The sequence below is a fragment of the Pavona decussata genome, unplaced genomic scaffold, assembly GCF_977016875.1.
Source record: "Pavona decussata unplaced genomic scaffold, jaPavDecu1.1 SCAFFOLD_38, whole genome shotgun sequence".
Classification (NCBI taxonomy): Eukaryota; Metazoa; Cnidaria; class Anthozoa; order Scleractinia; family Agariciidae; genus Pavona; species Pavona decussata.
Window position 1 is genome coordinate 2,170,305 of NW_028145460.1, and position 18,689 is coordinate 2,188,993.

General features: G+C 39.1%; 3 protein-coding genes across 3 annotated transcripts in view; 2 read left to right on the plus strand and 1 right to left on the minus strand.

Annotated features, from left to right (window-relative positions):
- The window catches only part of LOC146483564 (matrilin-1-like), a 55,597-nt gene extending 48,760 nt beyond the window's left edge, over positions 1-6,837 (plus strand). Inside the window, exon 10 of the mRNA XM_085105738.1 lies at positions 6,647-6,837. The gene's annotated coding sequence lies outside the window, so the exon portion shown is untranslated. The remainder of the gene's footprint in view (positions 1-6,646) is intronic.
- The window catches only part of LOC146483565 (matrilin-1-like), a 30,134-nt gene that overhangs the window by 6,287 nt on the left and 5,158 nt on the right, over positions 1-18,689 (plus strand). The window contains exons 5-6 of the mRNA XM_085105741.1: positions 1,895-2,307; positions 3,365-3,515. Coding sequence (XP_084961867.1) covers positions 1,895-2,307; positions 3,365-3,515 — 564 coding nt within the window. The remainder of the gene's footprint in view (positions 1-1,894; positions 2,308-3,364; positions 3,516-18,689) is intronic.
- Positions 9,429-12,149, minus strand: LOC146483566 (dermatan-sulfate epimerase-like protein). The gene has a single exon (XM_085105533.1). The coding sequence runs from the start codon at positions 12,123-12,125 to the stop codon at positions 9,720-9,722; it is 2,406 nt and encodes an 801-aa protein (XP_084961659.1). The 5' UTR covers positions 12,126-12,149; the 3' UTR covers positions 9,429-9,719.

Genomic DNA, 18,689 nt, shown 5'->3' on the forward strand with positions numbered 1-18,689 from the left:
TATTATTATTATTATTATTAACGCAACATGGCGGCAATCCGCAATGCATAGTTATAGTTGATACTTAAAGTTACGTACTGGCCGGTTACAAGTTATCGACCTTTTTCGCTTGGTCGTTGTTTACCCGTTACAGACCGCGTGATATTCTCTGGAGAAAATAAATTATCCATTCATATTCACGCGACTATTTGAAAATTTCTTAAGACTACGATCACATAGTGGGAGCTGGAATGGTGGAATGGCACTCACCTCCCACCAATGTGACCCGGGTTTGCTCCCCGGACCCGCCTTCATATGAAGGTAGAGTTTGTTGTTTGTTTTTCTCCGGGTTCCCCAGTTTTCCTCCCTAACCCTAAAACTAACATATCTAAACTCTAATTCGCCCTCATACACGCACACTTTATAACGAGCTCTAAGCTCTTTCGTTATACGTGGGTAAACAAATTACATTGACATTTTATTTTTTTACATGGTCTGTAATGGGAAAACAAAACAACACCGTCAAATTCGGTGTTCCGGGGTGTTCCGGTGTTCCTGGCTTTAGTACATGCCAGTCCAGTAGCACCCGACTTAGATTTTGAATGTAGTATTGACGACTACAAACGCTGGAAGACATAAAATGTGATCTCGACTACAAATTCTCTCCTTTACTGGCCAAGAATCGTTATACTGACTACTAGTGTAAGCATAGCTGGAATTTAGATGGGATAAACAGTTTTGTTTGGCCAAAAGGCGATCAGCTTAAGAACATTAAGAAGATCAGAAATATTTCGTTTCGATTATATTTAATTATTAAGCAGTTACTCGCAGAATCAAGTGGTAACTGAAAAATTTTGTCGAGCGTACATTTAATCAGTATGTTAAAAAACAAGGTTTGCGACTGATTTAAACTTCTTAATGCAAACAGTCGACATTACAACACGCCTACCGCCTTTGGTACCCCCAGAGGTTAGCTTGGTAACAACACAGGAGTAGTTAGTCTACCCTCTCTTTTTGTGCACTAAAGACAGACAGTACTCCACAGGGAAAAACTTTCAGCTAACGCTGATCACGTCGTGGTCGTTTTTATATAGACGCCCTCTCTTTATATTTTCACCTTTTTATATCCTTTGTTTATCCTTTTCGTAATTGACGTCTTGTACTACTTTGACAACTGTGTCTGTCATGTTGAATGCCAATCATTACGTACTCCCCCCGCCCCGTCGTTTCCCCCAACTTCGGCAATATTACTACTTTACGTCCGGGGGGGAGCTACTCGTCGGAACATTTGGTGGGGCGGTGTGGCTCAGTCATTCAAACCCTGACCATCGTTTAGATCAAAATATTGAATTTTTCCGTACTCTTTTTTAGACGTTGGTTTCTAGAATTCATACCCGTTTCTGCAAAATCCATTGCCGTTTTCAGAGTTCCAAGCCAAAATGGTAAAGATCTACACCCTATAGAGAATAGAATAGAAAAATTTAGTTTAACAGACTGGGTCAGTCAGCAGTGAGGCCCTGTGTATTTTTGTGTATTTTTTCTCAAAACGGCCCAAAAACCAGGCCTTTGGCGCTGCAAATACAGTCAACACCCTTTATTGCGCACACCCTCGGGACCGCTAGTTAGTGACCTTAAAATAGCGGGAGTTTATTTCAGGGAAACGTCTGTACTCTGATTTTTCTTGGGATTTAGCTGCTGTCCGTATTATCGAGGTGTCCGTAATAGCGAGGTGTCCGCAAGGTGAGGGTTGAAAGTATTTATATATCTTACATGGGGAAGCACGCCCCCCCCCCCCCTACCCCCCACGCTCCCGCCCCCGCGTTCGCGTTGTGTGAAATCTCCGTACAGATTATGTAAATAGCGTATTAATGAGCTATCTGTAAAGTATACCCTTCTTTATGTCATTTTATTTTAGCACCAAAACCTTGCGAAGTGGACTTGGCATTTTTGGTGGACAAAACAGAGAGCGTTGGAAAGGAAAATTTTAAGTTGGAAAAAGGATTCCTTATGGAGGTCTCTAATGCTCTGACAATCGGCCCCGACGCTACCCACGCCGCATTTATTCTCTTTGCCAAAGACGCAGAGGTGCTAAATACTTTTGCAGAGAGTGAATACTACAGCAGCGAGAACGTGCAGCATTTAATAGAGGGTATACCAGTCAAACTTGGTAACCTTACCTTTATTGACCGAGCACTGAAGGCCGCTGATGAACTGTACACTGTGGAGGGAGGGGACAGGCCGGATTTTCCGAATTTGCTGTTTCTGATGACGGATGGAAAAACGAATCCTCTTTCCGAACCCTTCCCAAGTATAATTCCTTCTCTTCAGGTATAAAAGAGATTAAGTTTTGTGATAATGAAATTTTAACGGAGGGATATCATTTAAATGAAGAGGAATTGGAAAGGAGTGCAAATATCGCTGGCCACGCTGTCCAGAAAAAATGGTTGTTACTCTTAACTACCTTTTCGCAATCATGAACGAGAGTAAAACATGGCAGGATGAAAGAACTGTTAGTTTTGCGAGCAAATGTGTGTTTTTTTTTTTTTTTTTTTTTTCAGTTTTCAGTTTTGGAGGGAAGAACCCGTTTTGTTTTAACCTGTAATGGCTAATTACAGTTTTCTCCTTTTGACCCAAATAATCATGTGAATTGAAAAAGGATAGTTGAAGATTTTCAAGGTGAAAATATGTTCATATTGAAGTTGGCTTTTATTAAACTTATTTCAAATTTTTTTGGAACCTTCTTTGCTTGTCTCGTGATAACTTGTTCCAAGAACGTATAAAATTGAAATTTTCTGTAAAGTTGCGCATTTAGCGCCAAAAAGGGTAACATTGTCAAAGATCAGCTAAATTACAAAAGAGCTCACGAAAACAACTACAGTGTGCGAATGTGCTAAAGTTGCGCCCCAAACGTCCCTTGCAAACTCCTTGGCATTGCCATGACAACCCCGAAGTTAAATCTTGAAGTAGCTAAAGGTGACACCTCAGACACCATTATAATTTTAACTAATAAATGCTTCACTAAAAGTAACAGACGTGGAATTTGAGCTCAAAGCTTGATAAAAGTTTTTGCGAACATTTTCGTTAACAAAAAGATAACATAGATACTACCAGATACTATCAGATATGATGTAACGTTGATCATTTCATTAAGAAATTATTACTCCATATAATAGTATTTTTGGATTCTTTAATTTTTCTTTGTAAATTTAGGGGTACAACTTCAATATGGGGATTTGGTTCTTATTTGTTGTAACCCATTTGAAGTTTTTGTTTTCTTCTTCAATAAATGATTAAAATATAAATAAATGGTTAAAAAAAAGATTATGCTATTTTTTTCTCATTAATCTGAAAGGTAGACTGACAAACCACTTCGATTTTTTTTCAGGAAAAAGACGTAAGGATCATTGCTATCGCAATTGGTAATTATGAAGAGTTTCAAGATCAGCTGAAAGAGATTGCAGGCGAGAATGTTTACACCTTGGAAGACTTTGGCGAGCTATCGGATATGTTCACTAAAATACTGGAGGAGACCTGCAGTAAGCTATCAACAAGCTAAGTATCACCTTAGTTTTAATATATCGAAAATGGAAAGTGGGTGCTGAGATCTCTAGTAAAGCATAGCGTAATAACTCAGAGAAGTATGACTGTCTCAAATGCAATCTAGGAAATCCCTTCCTCTTCTTCTTCTTCTTCTTTTTCTAGATGCGCAAATGAAACTTTTCTATTACCTATAGGCGATAAATTTTGAGAGAAAAGAAAAAAAAATGTGGTAGATCAATAGATCTTACTGATTTCGCTTTGCAAGAACAACTAGAAGACAATTTAGTGGTCACTATTTCTCTGGCATGGTATGAATTAACAATAGCCTCCATTTGGCGCGAAAATATGCTCAGATATTTGTCCGCGGTGATTATCTGTTCCGAGAAGCGAACAGTTGCTCGAGGAAAACTGTGAGCTTCGAGGAGCAGATAATAACCAAGGACAAATATCTGAGCATATTTTAAAAGTCAAATGGGGGCTATTGTGGTTATTATCCTTCAAATATTTTTCGCAACATGTAGCAACGAGCTTGAGTATTTGAACATTTCGTTTAACCCTTTCCCGACCAAGAGTGCCATATGGCACAAGATGCAATTATGAGCTCAGTATTTGGTTAATTTGTGTGAAATTTGCACAACCAAAAGATCTTTGAAAGATCTACAAATTGAAGGCATAAAATCATGCCCCCCTCCTATATGAGACTTGATTTACCACCCCTCAAACTTTTGGATTTTTTTTCCTTTGTGCGTTAAGGGTCCAGTTGATATCTTACAACAAGCAGTGCTCTGAGAGCTGTACATTAAGCTATAGTTTAGGGGGATACCCAGTATGTACAACGAATAAGAAAATTTTCAATGTTTTTCTTCTTTCGTTTTGGACTTTTCTCACTCTAATATGTGACCTCCTCCATCTTTGTTGGTGTGATTTATAGCACACTCCAGAAAATACTTTTTAAATGGTATATCACATGTAGTCTACCAGTTCATAGTTAGCGATTTAGAAAAATTCGCCATTTCCCTCGGACGGGAAAGGTTACCGTCAAAAACGTTTAGAGCCTATGTTGTTTTCTGACCAGGAGGTTTATCTCTCTTTCTGTCACAAAAGCAAACCGTTCCCCAATCTTGACATTAATTTTAATTGTAAACAAGACACGCCTTGAAGTTTTTGAAATTGGGGAATATCACTTGAGGAATATCATCGGATATTCCCCAGTTTTAGCTGGGGTTTATTCGGTCACGTGAGGCGTTTAGACCAATCGCGCGCAAGCGAAAATATTTAATGGATTATAATGGCCCATATACCATAGCCGCTAATTCAGATTTCAATAATCTACATTAGCGCAGCTAACGCTTATAAGAATGCTATTTTGTCAGATCCAAATAAATTGCACTCTGATGGGCTAGGATAACATGCCTTATTAGAGAATAATAGAAAAAGGCTTTGCTGTTTGTCTAAATGTCGCGACTTTACCGACTTAATTAAATGTAGATGTAGATGTAGAGGTAGCTTTAAACAGCTGCCGTTTTGACGATAATTCCCTGCAGAATATTTCTAGGGAGATCTCTTGTTTTAATGTTAGAAAATTAATGCAAAACTATGACTTTAATCATTTGGCCCACCGATCATGTAAAAAGTTAAATGTTACAATCTTCGCATAACATATTTAAAAAGGACATGGGATTTAACTAGCACAATTTTGAACCAAAGGGCGTGGAAAACAAAGCTTTTGAGAACAAGCTCTATCTTTCTTCCTCCCTTCTTGTTGTCTAATTGGACGTTATAATATAACTTTTTCAGAGCCGCACGAACAAGTCAAGCGACGACTGCCTCATCTGAGGAGGAAGTGGAACCATGGCTTCTTCCAGGACCATCATCCTAAAATTGTCCGCAAACTGCACGAAAAGTATGATGCAATGGAGTGAGCTTAGAGCTCGCCGACCGTCTTTCAAGGTAATTTTATTCTTTAAAATTTAACCTGCGTGAGATAACTAACTAGTTATTTCTCTTCACACTTTATTATTATTTTTAATTACAAACGAAGATTACTGCAAATGTTGATCATATCCTCCGAAAAATTCTTTATCTAGGTCCTAAAGCCTGAAATTCTCTTAGGTCTCTTCTAACACATATCACAGATTCATTTAGATATCCTACCTTCACGAAACAAATGTACAAGTTTTTATTAGAATAATTCTGATATGTTCATGCCGCACATACGCAGCACTATTTTGTATTTATTGTGTTTCGAGGTGACTTCTTTATATAAGCCCGATCGATTTTACCGCCATATCTTTATTGCTACTTTTGTATTCGATTATTGTGTTTTATCGCAAATAAAGAAGAAGAAGCATCGATCATTCAGTCTTCTGTTAAACGTCTTAACCTGTGAAGCACACCAGTAGCCCCTTCACAGTGTTCTCGAGTAGTGGATAAGTCTACTGAAACAAAATAGAGGGCTGCAGTGCTACTTTTAAATCTGCCACACTGGACAGACTGGAGCGACCAGTACCGCTTGCAACGTTTTACATGATTTGGTCGAGAGGACAAAAGAACGAAATAAAGAACAATGTTCCCAGCCCTAACAAACAATGCAGCTGCAGGTTATGAGGGTCCAGTTAATTAAAAATAGAGCTTTTGAAAGGTGTAGGTCTCTTGAACAAACTAAGCATGTTGAGGAAACGTAAAAGCTTGACGAAGACGGGCGTCTTTTCAATGCTTGTCCAGTTTTCTGAATGAAACAAAAAAAACAACAGATAAGATGGCAGTGAGTAAATTTAAGGTTCTGACGTTTCATGAGTATCACGGCGTGAGTGATCGGCATTAAGCAACATTTGTTTGGGTCCCAGAGGGGATTTACATTATCATTCTTTCGCGGGTAATCGTCTGAGCATTTAATTTCCCAGAGTTACAAGCAGTGGAGCGACCTGCACCATTTGCAACGTCTGACGTGGTTGGTCGAAAGGACAAAAGATTGAGCAACAGAACAATGCTCCCAATCCTAAAAAACAATTCAGCTGCAGGTTATCAGGGTCCAGTGAAAATAGAGCTTTTGAAAAGGGAAGGTCTACTAACAAGAATATTGGAAGTAATAATAATATATCTTTTCCCCCTTCTGATTTTTTTCTAGGATTAAACGATGTCAGTTACAGTCTCCAGGATACCGGCAATAAAGAAGCACTGAAATTAGAATCTGTACTGCAACCACACGATTAAACAATTATAAGTAATTTGCACTTTCCTAATAGCACAATTGTGTTTGTAAAATTTTTAAAAGTATGAGAGACCGGTCATAATTAATTCAACAATCGTTCATTTAAACTTTGCAGTTTGTCTTTGTTATTGAAGACTCGTTAAAAATCGGAAAAACTGTTTAGACACCCGCATGATAAAATGAACACATATATAAGCGAGGGAAAAGACAAAACCCTTGTTTCCTCCAATACGAAAATGAGCTGAATGAAAATGTCTGGAAATGGTCAACCCACACTTCCAAGACTTTTCATTGGCTTCGATCCGTCCGGACCAAGCCAGTTCCCTCACAGCCGTTTTTGGGCTTCAGTAACAAATTCCTTCCCCATAAACTTTTGCTTCTGGGAAGCTCGGGCGGAATGTAGTTATAGCTTGCTCGAAACTAGTTGTTCTGAGAGTTTTGGAGGTTTCTGGACAAAAGAAAGAATGCCAAGACCTTTTTCATTAGGAATTAAATTGTTTTGTTTTTGCCCGAGGCACACGCAAAATAATTGCATCACGTATTCGCTATAAATTTCATTGTTTTGTTAGTCGGATCAGATCTTGTTGTTTCTCTCGTGTTGTACGAGATGTTTTTTTGGTAAATTCAAAGAGGAGTTTTACGGACAATACTGAAATACAAATCCTGTACGTAGTGGAGTCTTGTGGACAGTTTCAAGGTTTTAAGTAATGTTTTGGCTTGTTATCGGTAAGCTTTCTGACATTTCCAGCTAAAGGCCTGGCCAGATGATTGCAACATAATCCAACATTGTTGAATCCAAAATTTTTGGCTTAACGAATGCGACATGTTTGATGCAGCACTTGAATTCAAGGGTCTGGGACCAAAATCTACCCAGAATCCTTGTTGAACGTGTGCACAGCCAGGCCTTAACAGTTTTCCATTACGATATTTTGTTCATATTTTTAGCGTCCTTAGAGCGTTTACTTCTCGTGGTGGAAATCTCGGGATTAACTAAGGAAAAAATGTTCTCAAAGAAAAGTTTCGGGGTTTTAAATCACCCTTAATCTATAATAAAAGGCGTTGAAAGTAAAAATTATAGCTCATCCCGAATCCCACCACTGCCAAACTGTCAGTTTCGTCCTGCATCCCTTACGTTCTTAAAGTTCACAGCAACTCTAATCCAATCTCGGTCGCGTGGTTAGGGCAACGGAATTGGAATCCAGAGAAGGGTGTTCCGGGTTCAACTACCTGGCCGCCATAGTTATATGTAAAAGTTGTATGCCCCCTGAAAGTTAGGAGATTTTCACCACTTTCATTTTTAATTTGAATTATTCGTGTATCATGTTTGAATAAGTGGTTCCCGTTTGTGCTTTGCTCTGTACTCACAGCCAGCCCAAGCTCAACATAACAGAACCGTTGAATTATAAGGATTTGTATAGGAATGCAACGGATTTGTGTAAAATGGCCGAAACTAACAAAGTTTTGTCTATAAAGTCCACTTAACTTGCTGCTTCTTATATTCTTTGTCATTTACTATACCCGCTTTTCAAGCCCATTCGAAGCGATTTCAGCGAGTTAGCGTCATCGGTCTCCACTGCTAAGTGTAACGAAAGGCCATATTCTGACTCAGTTGTAGCCGTAACGCGTTTGCTAAAAAGATTTTCGCCATGGACACGTTAAACGTTCGTAGCACGCTGGGTAACAAAGAATACAAGAAGCAGCAGGGCAAGTTGACTGTATTGACAAAACAATGTTAGTTTCTACCGTTCTACACAAATCTGTTGCATTCTAATACAAATCCTTATAATTCAAAGGTTCTCTAATATTGAGATTGGGTTGCCTGTGCTATATTCAGTTTCCAAGGGTGAACAAAAGACTTTTATGTATATGTCTTTTTCATTACGATATTTATCATTTAAGTGACCCATCCGACAAACTTACGTTCCTTGACTCTCGTTAGTAAACTGTAAGCGTTGTTTGAGACTATGCCGGAAATAGAATACGCGGAATATTCGGTATTCGTGTTCTTTTGGGACCAATTCTGTTTTCGAAATAAACACCGTGACATTAGTATTCCCTTCATTCCATTCTGCTCCAAATATCAGATTTAACGGAATGAACAGAATCCGGTTTACCCGGGATGTGCAGAATATGCATTGTTTTAAGAAAGTTTTGGGTGGGAAAATTGTTCGCGGCCGGCCAGGGGTCTCCTCCACAAACTCTCAGGATTGGAACTTGTTTTCCGCGGCTTCTTGAGTAGTTTAAAAGCATAAAAAAGCTACCTTCTAGCGCTTTTAATTTCATCCTACGCTCTTCACATTAAAGTTAAATTGATTGAAACACGTGCGCATGTGTTTTACCCTGGCATTTCTGCCTGGGTCATTAAAAGACCCACTTATGACACTACTGTCAGTTTCGTCTTCGATAGGCTACAGCACGAACAAGCTTTCAACAAAACGGATAAAGACTACCCCGGCGCCAATGTTTAATAATTAAAGGACTTTCTCCAAAATAGGCGGTTTGCATTGCCGCCATGTTGTTGGACAATACAAAGAAAATTTGTTAACATAGTTTGCATAAAAATGGAAGTTAAGTGCAAGAGAAGAAAAATTATGTTTATCCTGTACAACGACATGGCCGCCATGACGTCACATGCGAACCATCAATTCTTGTAAAATTTATTTACGATCCGTAACTCGCAACATAACCCAAGGGAGACGAAATGAAACTAGCAAACTAGCTAAAAAGCTATCTCAAACAAAGTTTTAGCTAAAACAGGTGATTTTCTGGAACAGCTTGCCCGAAAACCTGCACACAATAGACTCACTTGGGAAATCGACATGTTTTACGACGATGGTCAAACAAGCTCCCACACGGCAACCTTGTTTTTATTTTCCCCACGTATGAATAACAAGAACTATACCGTTGTTATAAATTTACTGGAAGGTTGTAGAGTAAAAATAAACGAAAAATATATTTTATAGTCACCTGTTAAAACAATCATATTTAATTAACAGTTTTGGCAAGTAAATAAACGAATAAACAACATGTTCGAGACATGTATTTTCTTTAGTATGACAATCATGAGCACCAACAATGCTATCCATAACAAAGTGTTCCATCTTACTCGTTTTGGTGCTGAAAAGTAAGTTAGTGCCTTAAAACGTCTGTTATTGCGTTTACAGGCGAAAAAGAGCACGAGCAAGCCACTTGCCCAAACAAACAGTATCAGTATATTGATGGCTGATATATGCAATGTATGTTTAGTTGTCTTTGGGACGCCATCGTCTCGTAAGGGAAATAATATCTCACTGCTGCCGCTCACTTGAACCTTTGCAAATCCGTCAAAACCGAGAAAACGCCTCCTTGCTTCGGGTGTTTTGTAATTGGTTGTTATGGAAACAAGATGCCTAATGCTGTTTATTCTAAGAGATACTTGCAAGCCTTCACTTTGGTCATTCAACTGGGGTGAGGTAACGTCGATTCCTGGTGCTATAAAGACATATGCAAATCTGGTCTGCGTTGCCGTTAGGTTTGATGTGATGTTCAGGTAATAAGTCTTTCGTTTTTTATATTCGGCTGGGTACTCGGCGCTTTGGGATCTCGCTATGCTTTGTTGGTTACCTGAGTTAGACCATAACACCGTATACGTTTGTCCGTGTAATACAATCTCGCCAATCTCTTGTCCGTGTCGTCCTTGTTTCAACGAAAAAGCTGCATCTCTATTGTGAAAAAACGCACCAACATAATGAGTACGACTCTTCGGCGATTTTGCCACGTGATCCACGACAAGCAGCACTCCCGGATGTAAGAGAATCACAGCCCGATACACGCTTGTCAATCCAAGAGCTGGACTGTACCACTTGGAAAACTCACCACTCATTAAAACCATTCCTCCACTGTCAAAAGCAGCAATAATCTCAGCGTTAGCAAGCCAGATTTCTTTGTTTTGATAACGTAGCCACTTCTCGCATTCTCCTAGTTGGCCTTTATAGGGAGCAGAACAAGACAGGTTGGTTGTGGGTCCAAACAACAGGACGTTATTTAGCCACGTATACTTTGGGCCATAATAGGCTTCGGTGATAAAGGGTACTCCGTAAGGAGCAAAAACAAAGGAACCTTGATCCGGGTGCTCGTGGCCTGGATTAAAGTTCGAACGGCCATTTGTCCCGCTGTAAGTCTTTTTCCTTACAATCTGGTTCACTGCTTTGCCATGAAGAACGCTCGATTTGAATGACAAAAATGTACTTCTTTCGCCGTTCATGTCTAAGGTTCCCCCTCCGAAAGTGGCGACACCCCAGTCGCTAAAAACATGTAAATGAGGTGTGTGCGCATTAGGGGGCTCTTTCTCTGGAATGCTAGCATCATAAAAAAGGAATTCGGTGTGTAGCGTACAGTAACGCGGGGCAGTTGCCGTTAAAGGTTCATCATTCAGTCTTCTAATCTTACCCGCGAGCCAGTTGCCATAACCATTTCGCATGACAAATTTATCCAAAAAGACAAGTTGGCTTTCGGGTCCGAACATCCAGTTAAAGTTTGAGTCGGCGATACCAACTGTGTCACGAAATCCCGGAAGGATGGTGCGGTACATGAACCAAAAGTGTTGATGCAGCCACAAATTATTTGTGTGGTCAATTCCAAGATGTCTCTTAGCCAAGAAGATGTACTGCGTTAGAGACCTCGTAGTGTAGGATCCATAAGCGACACCTTCATTCATTGACCCATCTTTGACTAGGCTTAAAATGAACATCGTTCTATTAAGAACCTCGTTGGCCTTCTCTTTCCACTGGTTGGCCTCCTTTCTATTGTCGTGTTTTTCAACAACCAGTGCACTTGTGAGAAGTGCAACAAAAATAGTCGGCACGTGATTATGAATGTAATAGTTCACTCTAGCCTTTTCTTGGTCGTAGATTTCTCTTGAAACTGCAGTAATATTGGCCAGAATTTGCACTCGGCGCTTGGAATCTAGATACTGATACAAAAAGTCGTAGACTGTTGCCAAACCTACCAGACTATGAGCCACAGGCACGTTAGCGCTCCAAATCTTTCGTACGCGCCAGTTGGGTAACGAGATGAAAGCGTCAATAATTTGAATTGCGATCCCTCTAGCTTCAACGTCGCGATCTTCTAGCACGCAGTACATGGCTAACACCGCAAGATTGTTTCCATATTTTTCATTCCATCTGCTGGAGAATTTAAACCAATCTCTCGGAGGTATGTAGTTCAATGGCGTCTTCTTAATCAGTGCGGCTGCATTTGTGATGCGAGCAAAAATTTCTTGGTGAGTCGTTTTCGACTGTTGCTTTAAACCGTCCACGTCGCTGCCTGAAAAATACAAGAACGGGTGCAAGTCCTGTTCTTTTGACATCCGGACGCAGATAAGAAGAATTGCTAGCATGAGTTTGTTGCCGTCCATGTTAAAGCAGTGTTTCGTGTTGTTAGCTTAGGAAAAATGCTAATTTTAACCTGATAAAACACCGCATACTAATAAGGAGAAGGTTTACCAATAGAAATTCACTGCGTGTTATGTATATTGTCGAGCTTTTTTTTTTTTTTTTTTTGCGAACCTTCTTTGCTTGTCTCGCGATATTTTGTTCCAAAAACGCATAAAAATTTCAACCTTGATGAAAATTTTTGCGAACATTTTCGTTGCAAAAAGATATTATAGATATCAGATTTTATGTAACGTTAGCCATTTGTTTAGTGAACTATTACTTTATAAAATATATTTGTATTTAATATAATACATGTATGGTAATTTATTACGTATAGATTTTATATTATATAATAGAGTATTTTTTTTACATTTAGATTCTAGTCTAAGATTTTTTTGGAATTTTTTTTTTTTTTGTAAATAGTTTAGGGATACAACTTCAATATGGGGATTTGCTTCTGCTTTGTTGTGACCCATTTGAAGTTTTTTTTGTTGTTGTTGTTCTTCAATAAAGTTGTTATAAATATATAATTCAAAAAAAAAATTATGCTCTTTTTTTCTCATCTGTCTGAAAGGCAGACTGACAAACCACTTCGATTTTTTGCAGGATAAAAAAGTAAGCAGAGTTGCTATCGGAATTGGCGAACATGAAGAGTTTCTAGACCAGCTAAAAGAGATTTCAGGCGAGAATGTTTACACTTTGAAAGACTTTCCGAGGCTATCGGATATGTTCACTAAAATACTGCAGAAGACCTGCAGTAAGTTATCAAAATGGAAAGTGGGTGCTGAGATCTCTAGTAAGGCATAGTGCAATAAGTCAGAGAAGTGTGACTGTTTCAAAAGCAATCTAGGAAATTCCTTCCTCTTCTTCTTTTTCTAGATGCGCAAATGAAGAAACTTTTTTATTACACATAGGTGATAGATCGTAATACATTTTGAGAGAAAAAATGATAGATCAATAGATCTTGCTGATTTCGCTTTGCAAGGAAAACTAGAAGACAATTCAGTTGTTGGTATTTCTCTGGCATGGTATAATGGCTCTTATAATCCATCAAATATTTTCGCTCGCGGGCGATTGGTCTAAACGCCTCACGTGACCGAATATACCCCAGCTAAAACTGGGGAATATCCGAGGATATTCCCCAAGTGATATTCCCCAATTTCAAAAAGTTCAAGGCGCGTCTTGTTTACAATTAAAATGAATGTCAAGATGGGGGAACGGTTTGCTTTTGTGACAGAACAAGAGATAAACCTGCTGGTCGATAAACCAGTACCAGAAAATAACATAGTTACGCTCTAAACGTTTTTATTAAAAACTGGATCATTGTATAATGCAAGTCAAGGGATTTGATTGGCTGAGCGGCCATGGTATATGAGCAATTATGCCATAGCCAAGAAATGGCGGCCATTAAATTGTCTGCTGGTTCTTCTCTCACAGTGAAATCAGTTAGATCTAGCAATATTTCTTGATTGTTTTTAATAAAACAATTATTCCACTTGCGCTTGTCGGATATGAGATGATTATAGCCAACTCGGCGCTACGCGCCTCGTTGGCTATCTATCATCTCATATTCAACGCGCGCTCGTGGAATAATTGTTAATGACGGTAAGCTGTTCGTAAACGAAATGTTGAAATACTCAAGCTCGTATTTGCGACATTTTCTCTTGGTTTGAACTCTGTTTAACAGTCCTTGGATTAAAAATGTGGTAAAACTGAAAAATATGAAAGGCGAAAAGTTTTAGCCCATCTCATTTAAGAGTATTTATGGTTTTCTTTCAGTCTGGCGAAATGAGAAAGCCATCAACAAGCTATTTTAATAAAATTTTAAAAACCAGTTTTATTAATAAGCTCGAAGCTCGCTCACACGACGGCAAATATTACAGTTGTAATTCAATGAGAGCAATTCGTGCTGGCCTGGATATAAGGAATTTAAATAACGAAAACATAAATTTCAGTACCATTACTGACAGAGTTCAAACAGGTAAATGATGCTATCTATGCTCACCTGGTCGAGATCGCTCGCGAACATAAAATTTTGTCCACGAAACAAAAACCAGCCATGATACCCCGAGATGTCGAAATTCTCTACGAAGAGAAGCAGCTTGTCCTACTCTCGAGCAACAAGTTTAATCCTCAGCCCGGGTCCTCAGCGATGGTGAGCGACTTCGTTGCTGGCTCCATTCAATGTCAAGTTAGCAAAGAAAGCGCTTTGACGGAATCCAGCAAAAACAACCGGTGGCGTCGTATTCGACTGCAGGTTCAGCTTCGATTTCTTCGCAGGTCGTTTTCGGCTAGCAAATTCCACAATTGTATTTTCGATATAAAGTGCTGCTCCAATTGAACACGAGATAAAGGAAGAGAACGACAAAGAGCCGGCTGTTTCGTTGACGGCAGTTTACACTTTTTACGGAATGCGATGCTTTACAGTTTTTCGCTTTCAGTGATCTTTACCTTGTTTTTGAGAGGTAGTTAGATTCCCTGTAGCCTTATCCGCCACTTGTATCTTGCTTTTGTCTTTCACGGAATTAAACAAGTTTACTTTCCTTTCAAATGTTTTACCTTTTCCCCAAACAAACGCTTTCGACCTGAAGCGAAATCTGACGTGGAGATTTTGGAAGCCAACTGACAAACTTTGACGTGATTGACATATGACAGAATGGCAGATCCTGCCGATTCCCGCGAGATTCCCGCATGTTGCGAAAAATATTTGAAGGATAATAAACACAATAGCCTCCATTTGACTTTAAAAATATGCTCAGATAGATATTTGTTCTTGGACATTATCTGCTCCTTGAAGCTCACAGTTTTCCGAGAGCAACTGTTCGCTTCGCGGAACAGATAATGTCCGCGGACAAATATCTGAGCATATTTTCGCGCCAAATGGAGGCTATTGTTTATTTATAATCCATCAGATATTTTCGCTCGCGCGCGATTGGTCTAAACGCCTCACGTGACCGAATATACCCCAGCTAAAACTGGGGAATATCCGAGGATATTCCCCAAGCGATATTCTCCAATTTCAAAAACTTCAAGGAGCGTCAAGTTTGCAATTAAAATGAATGTCAAGATGGGGAACGGTTTGCTTTTGTGAGATAAACCTGCTGGTCAATAAACCAGTACCAGAAAACAACATACGCTCTAAACGTTTTTGACGGTAAACTGTTCGTAAACGAAATGTTGAAATACTCAAGCTCGTATTTGCAACATTTTCTCTTGGTTTGAACTCTGTTTAACAGTCCTTGAACTAAAAATGTGGTAAAACTAGAAATATGAAAGGCAAAAAGTTTTAGCCCATCTCATTTAACGCTTATAAGGATGCTATTTTGTCAGATCCAAATAAATTGCACTCTGATGGGCTAGGATAACATGTCTTAGTAGAGAAAAAAAAGAAAAAAATATATAATAGAAAAAAAATATGTGATTTGCTGTTTGTCTAAATATCACGACTTTACCGACTTAATTAAACTAGATGTAGATGTACCTTTCAACGGCTGCCGTTTGGACGATAATTTCCTTGCAGAATGTTTCTAGGGAGATCTTTTGTTTTAATGTTATAAATGCAAAACTACTGTGACTTAAATCATTTGGCCCGTCGATCATGATATCATGTAAAAAGTTAAACGTTACAATCTTCTCATAACATTGACTTAATCTTTAAAACGGACATAGGATTTAACTAGCACAATTTGAACCAAAAGGCGTGGAAAACTAAGCTTTTGACAACGGGTATGTTTCTTCCTCCTCTTCTTGTTGTCTAATTGGATGTTATAATATAATTTTTCCAGAGCCACACGAACAAGTCAAGCGATGGCTGCCTCATCGGAGGAGGAAGTGGAACAGTGGCTACTTTCAGGACCGCCATCCTAAAATTGTCCGCAAACAGAGCACGAAAAGTATGATACAATGGAGTGAACGAACTTAGAGCTCGCCGACTGGTTGACTTTCTTTCAAGGTCAAGGTATATATATTCATTAAAATTTACCCTGCGTGAGATAACTAATTATAGTTATTTCTCTTCACACTGTGCGAACTAACATGACTGCTGATATTGATCAATAAAAATTCAAAAAAATTCTTTATCTTGTAGGTCCTAAAGCTTGGAATTCTCTTAGTTCTGTTCCAACACATATCACAGATTCATTTAGATTTCCTACCTTCACGAAACAAATGTACAAGTTTTTATTAAAATAATTCTGATATGTCCATGCCGCACATACGCAGCACTAATTTGTATTTATTGTGTTTCGAGGTGACTTCTTTATATAAGAGCGATGGTTTCTTGATGTCTCCTCGCCATGTCTTTATTGCTACTTTTGTATTAGATTATTGTTTTATCGCAAATAAAGAAGAAGAAGCATCATTCAGTCTTCTGTTAAGCTTCTTCACCTATGAAGCACACCAGTAGCCCATTCACAGTGTTCTCGAGTAGTGGATAACAGTCTACTGAAACAAAATAGAAAGCTGCAGTGCTAATTTAAAATCTACCACACTGGACAGACTGGAGCGACCTGTACCGCTTGCAACGTTTTACATGATTTGGTCGAGAGGACAAAAGAACAAAATACAGAACAATGTTCCCAGTGCTAAAAGACAATGCAGTTGCAGCCGTAAGTTATAAGGGTCCAGTGAAAATAGAGCTGTTGAAGGGTGCAGGTCTACTAAATAAACTGAGCATGTCGAGAAAAACGTAAAAGCCCGATGAAGGCGGGCGTCTTTTCAATATTTATCCAGTTTTGTGAATGAAACAAAAAAAAAACAGATAAGATAGCAGTGAATTAATTTAAGGGTCTGGCGTTTCACGAGTATTCGTGAGTTATCGGCATAAAACAACACTGATTTGGGGCTCAGAGGGGAATAACATTATCATTCTTTCGCGGGTAATCGTCTGAGTATTTAATTTCCCAGAGGTACAAGCAGTGGAGCGACCTGCACCATTTGCAACGTCTAACGTGGTTGGTCAAAAGAACAAAAGATTGAGCAAGAGAATGATGTTCCCAACCTTAAAAAACAATGCAGCTGCAGGTTATCAGGGTCCAGTGAAAATAGAGCTTTTGAAAAGGGAAGGTCTACTAACAAGAATATTGGAAGTCATAATAATATATTTTATGCCCTTTCTGTTTTTTTTTTCTAGGATTGAACGATGTCAGTTACAGTCTCCAGGATACCGGCAATAAAGAAGCACTCAAATTAGAATCTGTACTGCAACCACACGAGGAAACAATAATAAGTAATTTGCACTTTCCTGATAGCGCAATTGCGTTTGTAAAATGTTTAACAGTGTATGAGTCCGGTCATAATTAAATCAATAATCATTCGCTTAAACTTTGCTGCTTGGAATCGGAAAAACTGGTTAGACATCCGCATGATGAAATGAACACATAAGAAAGGGAAAAGACAAAAACCATGTTTCCTCCAATACGAAAATGAGCTGAATGAAAATGTCTGGACATGGTCAACCTACACTTCTAATAAGACTTTTCAAAGACTTCGATTCGTTTAGACCAAGCCAGTTCCCTCAAAGCCGTTTCTGGGCTTTAGTAACAATTTCCTTCTCCACAAACGTTCGCTCCTGGGCATCTCAAGCGGAGTATAGTTATAGCTTGCGCGAAACTAGTTGTTCTGAGAGTGTTGGAGGTTTCAAGCTTTGAACTAATCTTTTGGCTTGTTATCGGTAAGCCAGTTCTGAAATTTAAAGGCCTATCCAGATGATTGCAAGATAATCCAACATTGTGGAATCCAACATTTTTGATGCAGCCCTTGAACTCAACGGTCTGGCACCAAAATCTACCCAGAATCCTTAAGTCCTGTTCAACATTGTTGAATGCGCGCATGCCCGCTAAGCTGACTTTGCGGGTATCTTTATAACTTGCTTCGCGCGTTGTCGCGTGAGTGTTGAATCTATATGGCGAAGAAACAGTTTTGAATCTCTCAACAAGGGAACCTTAAATACAATCAATCTCTCTTCAAATAGAAAAAAAGTGAGAGCAAGGAAATATCATCATGCAACATCGTGCTACATGATGGCCAAACGAGTGCGACATGTTGGACTCAACAATGTTGGACAATGTTGCATCAACATGTTGCATCTGTTTGGCCATCGTGTTCAACATTGTTGAAAGCGCGGACGGCCGGGCCTTAACAGTTTTCCATTACGATATTTTGTCCATAATTTTAGCGTCTTTAGAGCCTTAACTTCTCGTAGTGGAAATCTCGGGATTAACTGAGGAAAAAAGTGTTCTCAAAGCAAAGCTTCGGGGGGTTAAGGCACCCTTAATCTATAAAAAAAAGGCATTGAAAGTAAAATTTATAGCTCATCTCGAATCCTACCACTCTGTCAGTTTCTTCCTACATCCCGTACGTTCTTAAAATTCACAGTACCTATACTCCCATCTCAGGCACGCGGTTGGGGCAACGGAATCGAATTCCGGAGAAGGGTGTTTCCGGTGCAACTACCTGGCCTCATCAAGCTGGTCTTCAGTGTTTGAATGCGTGGTTCCCGTATGCGCTTTCTTCTGTACTCTTTTGCCAAGGGTGAACAAAGGACT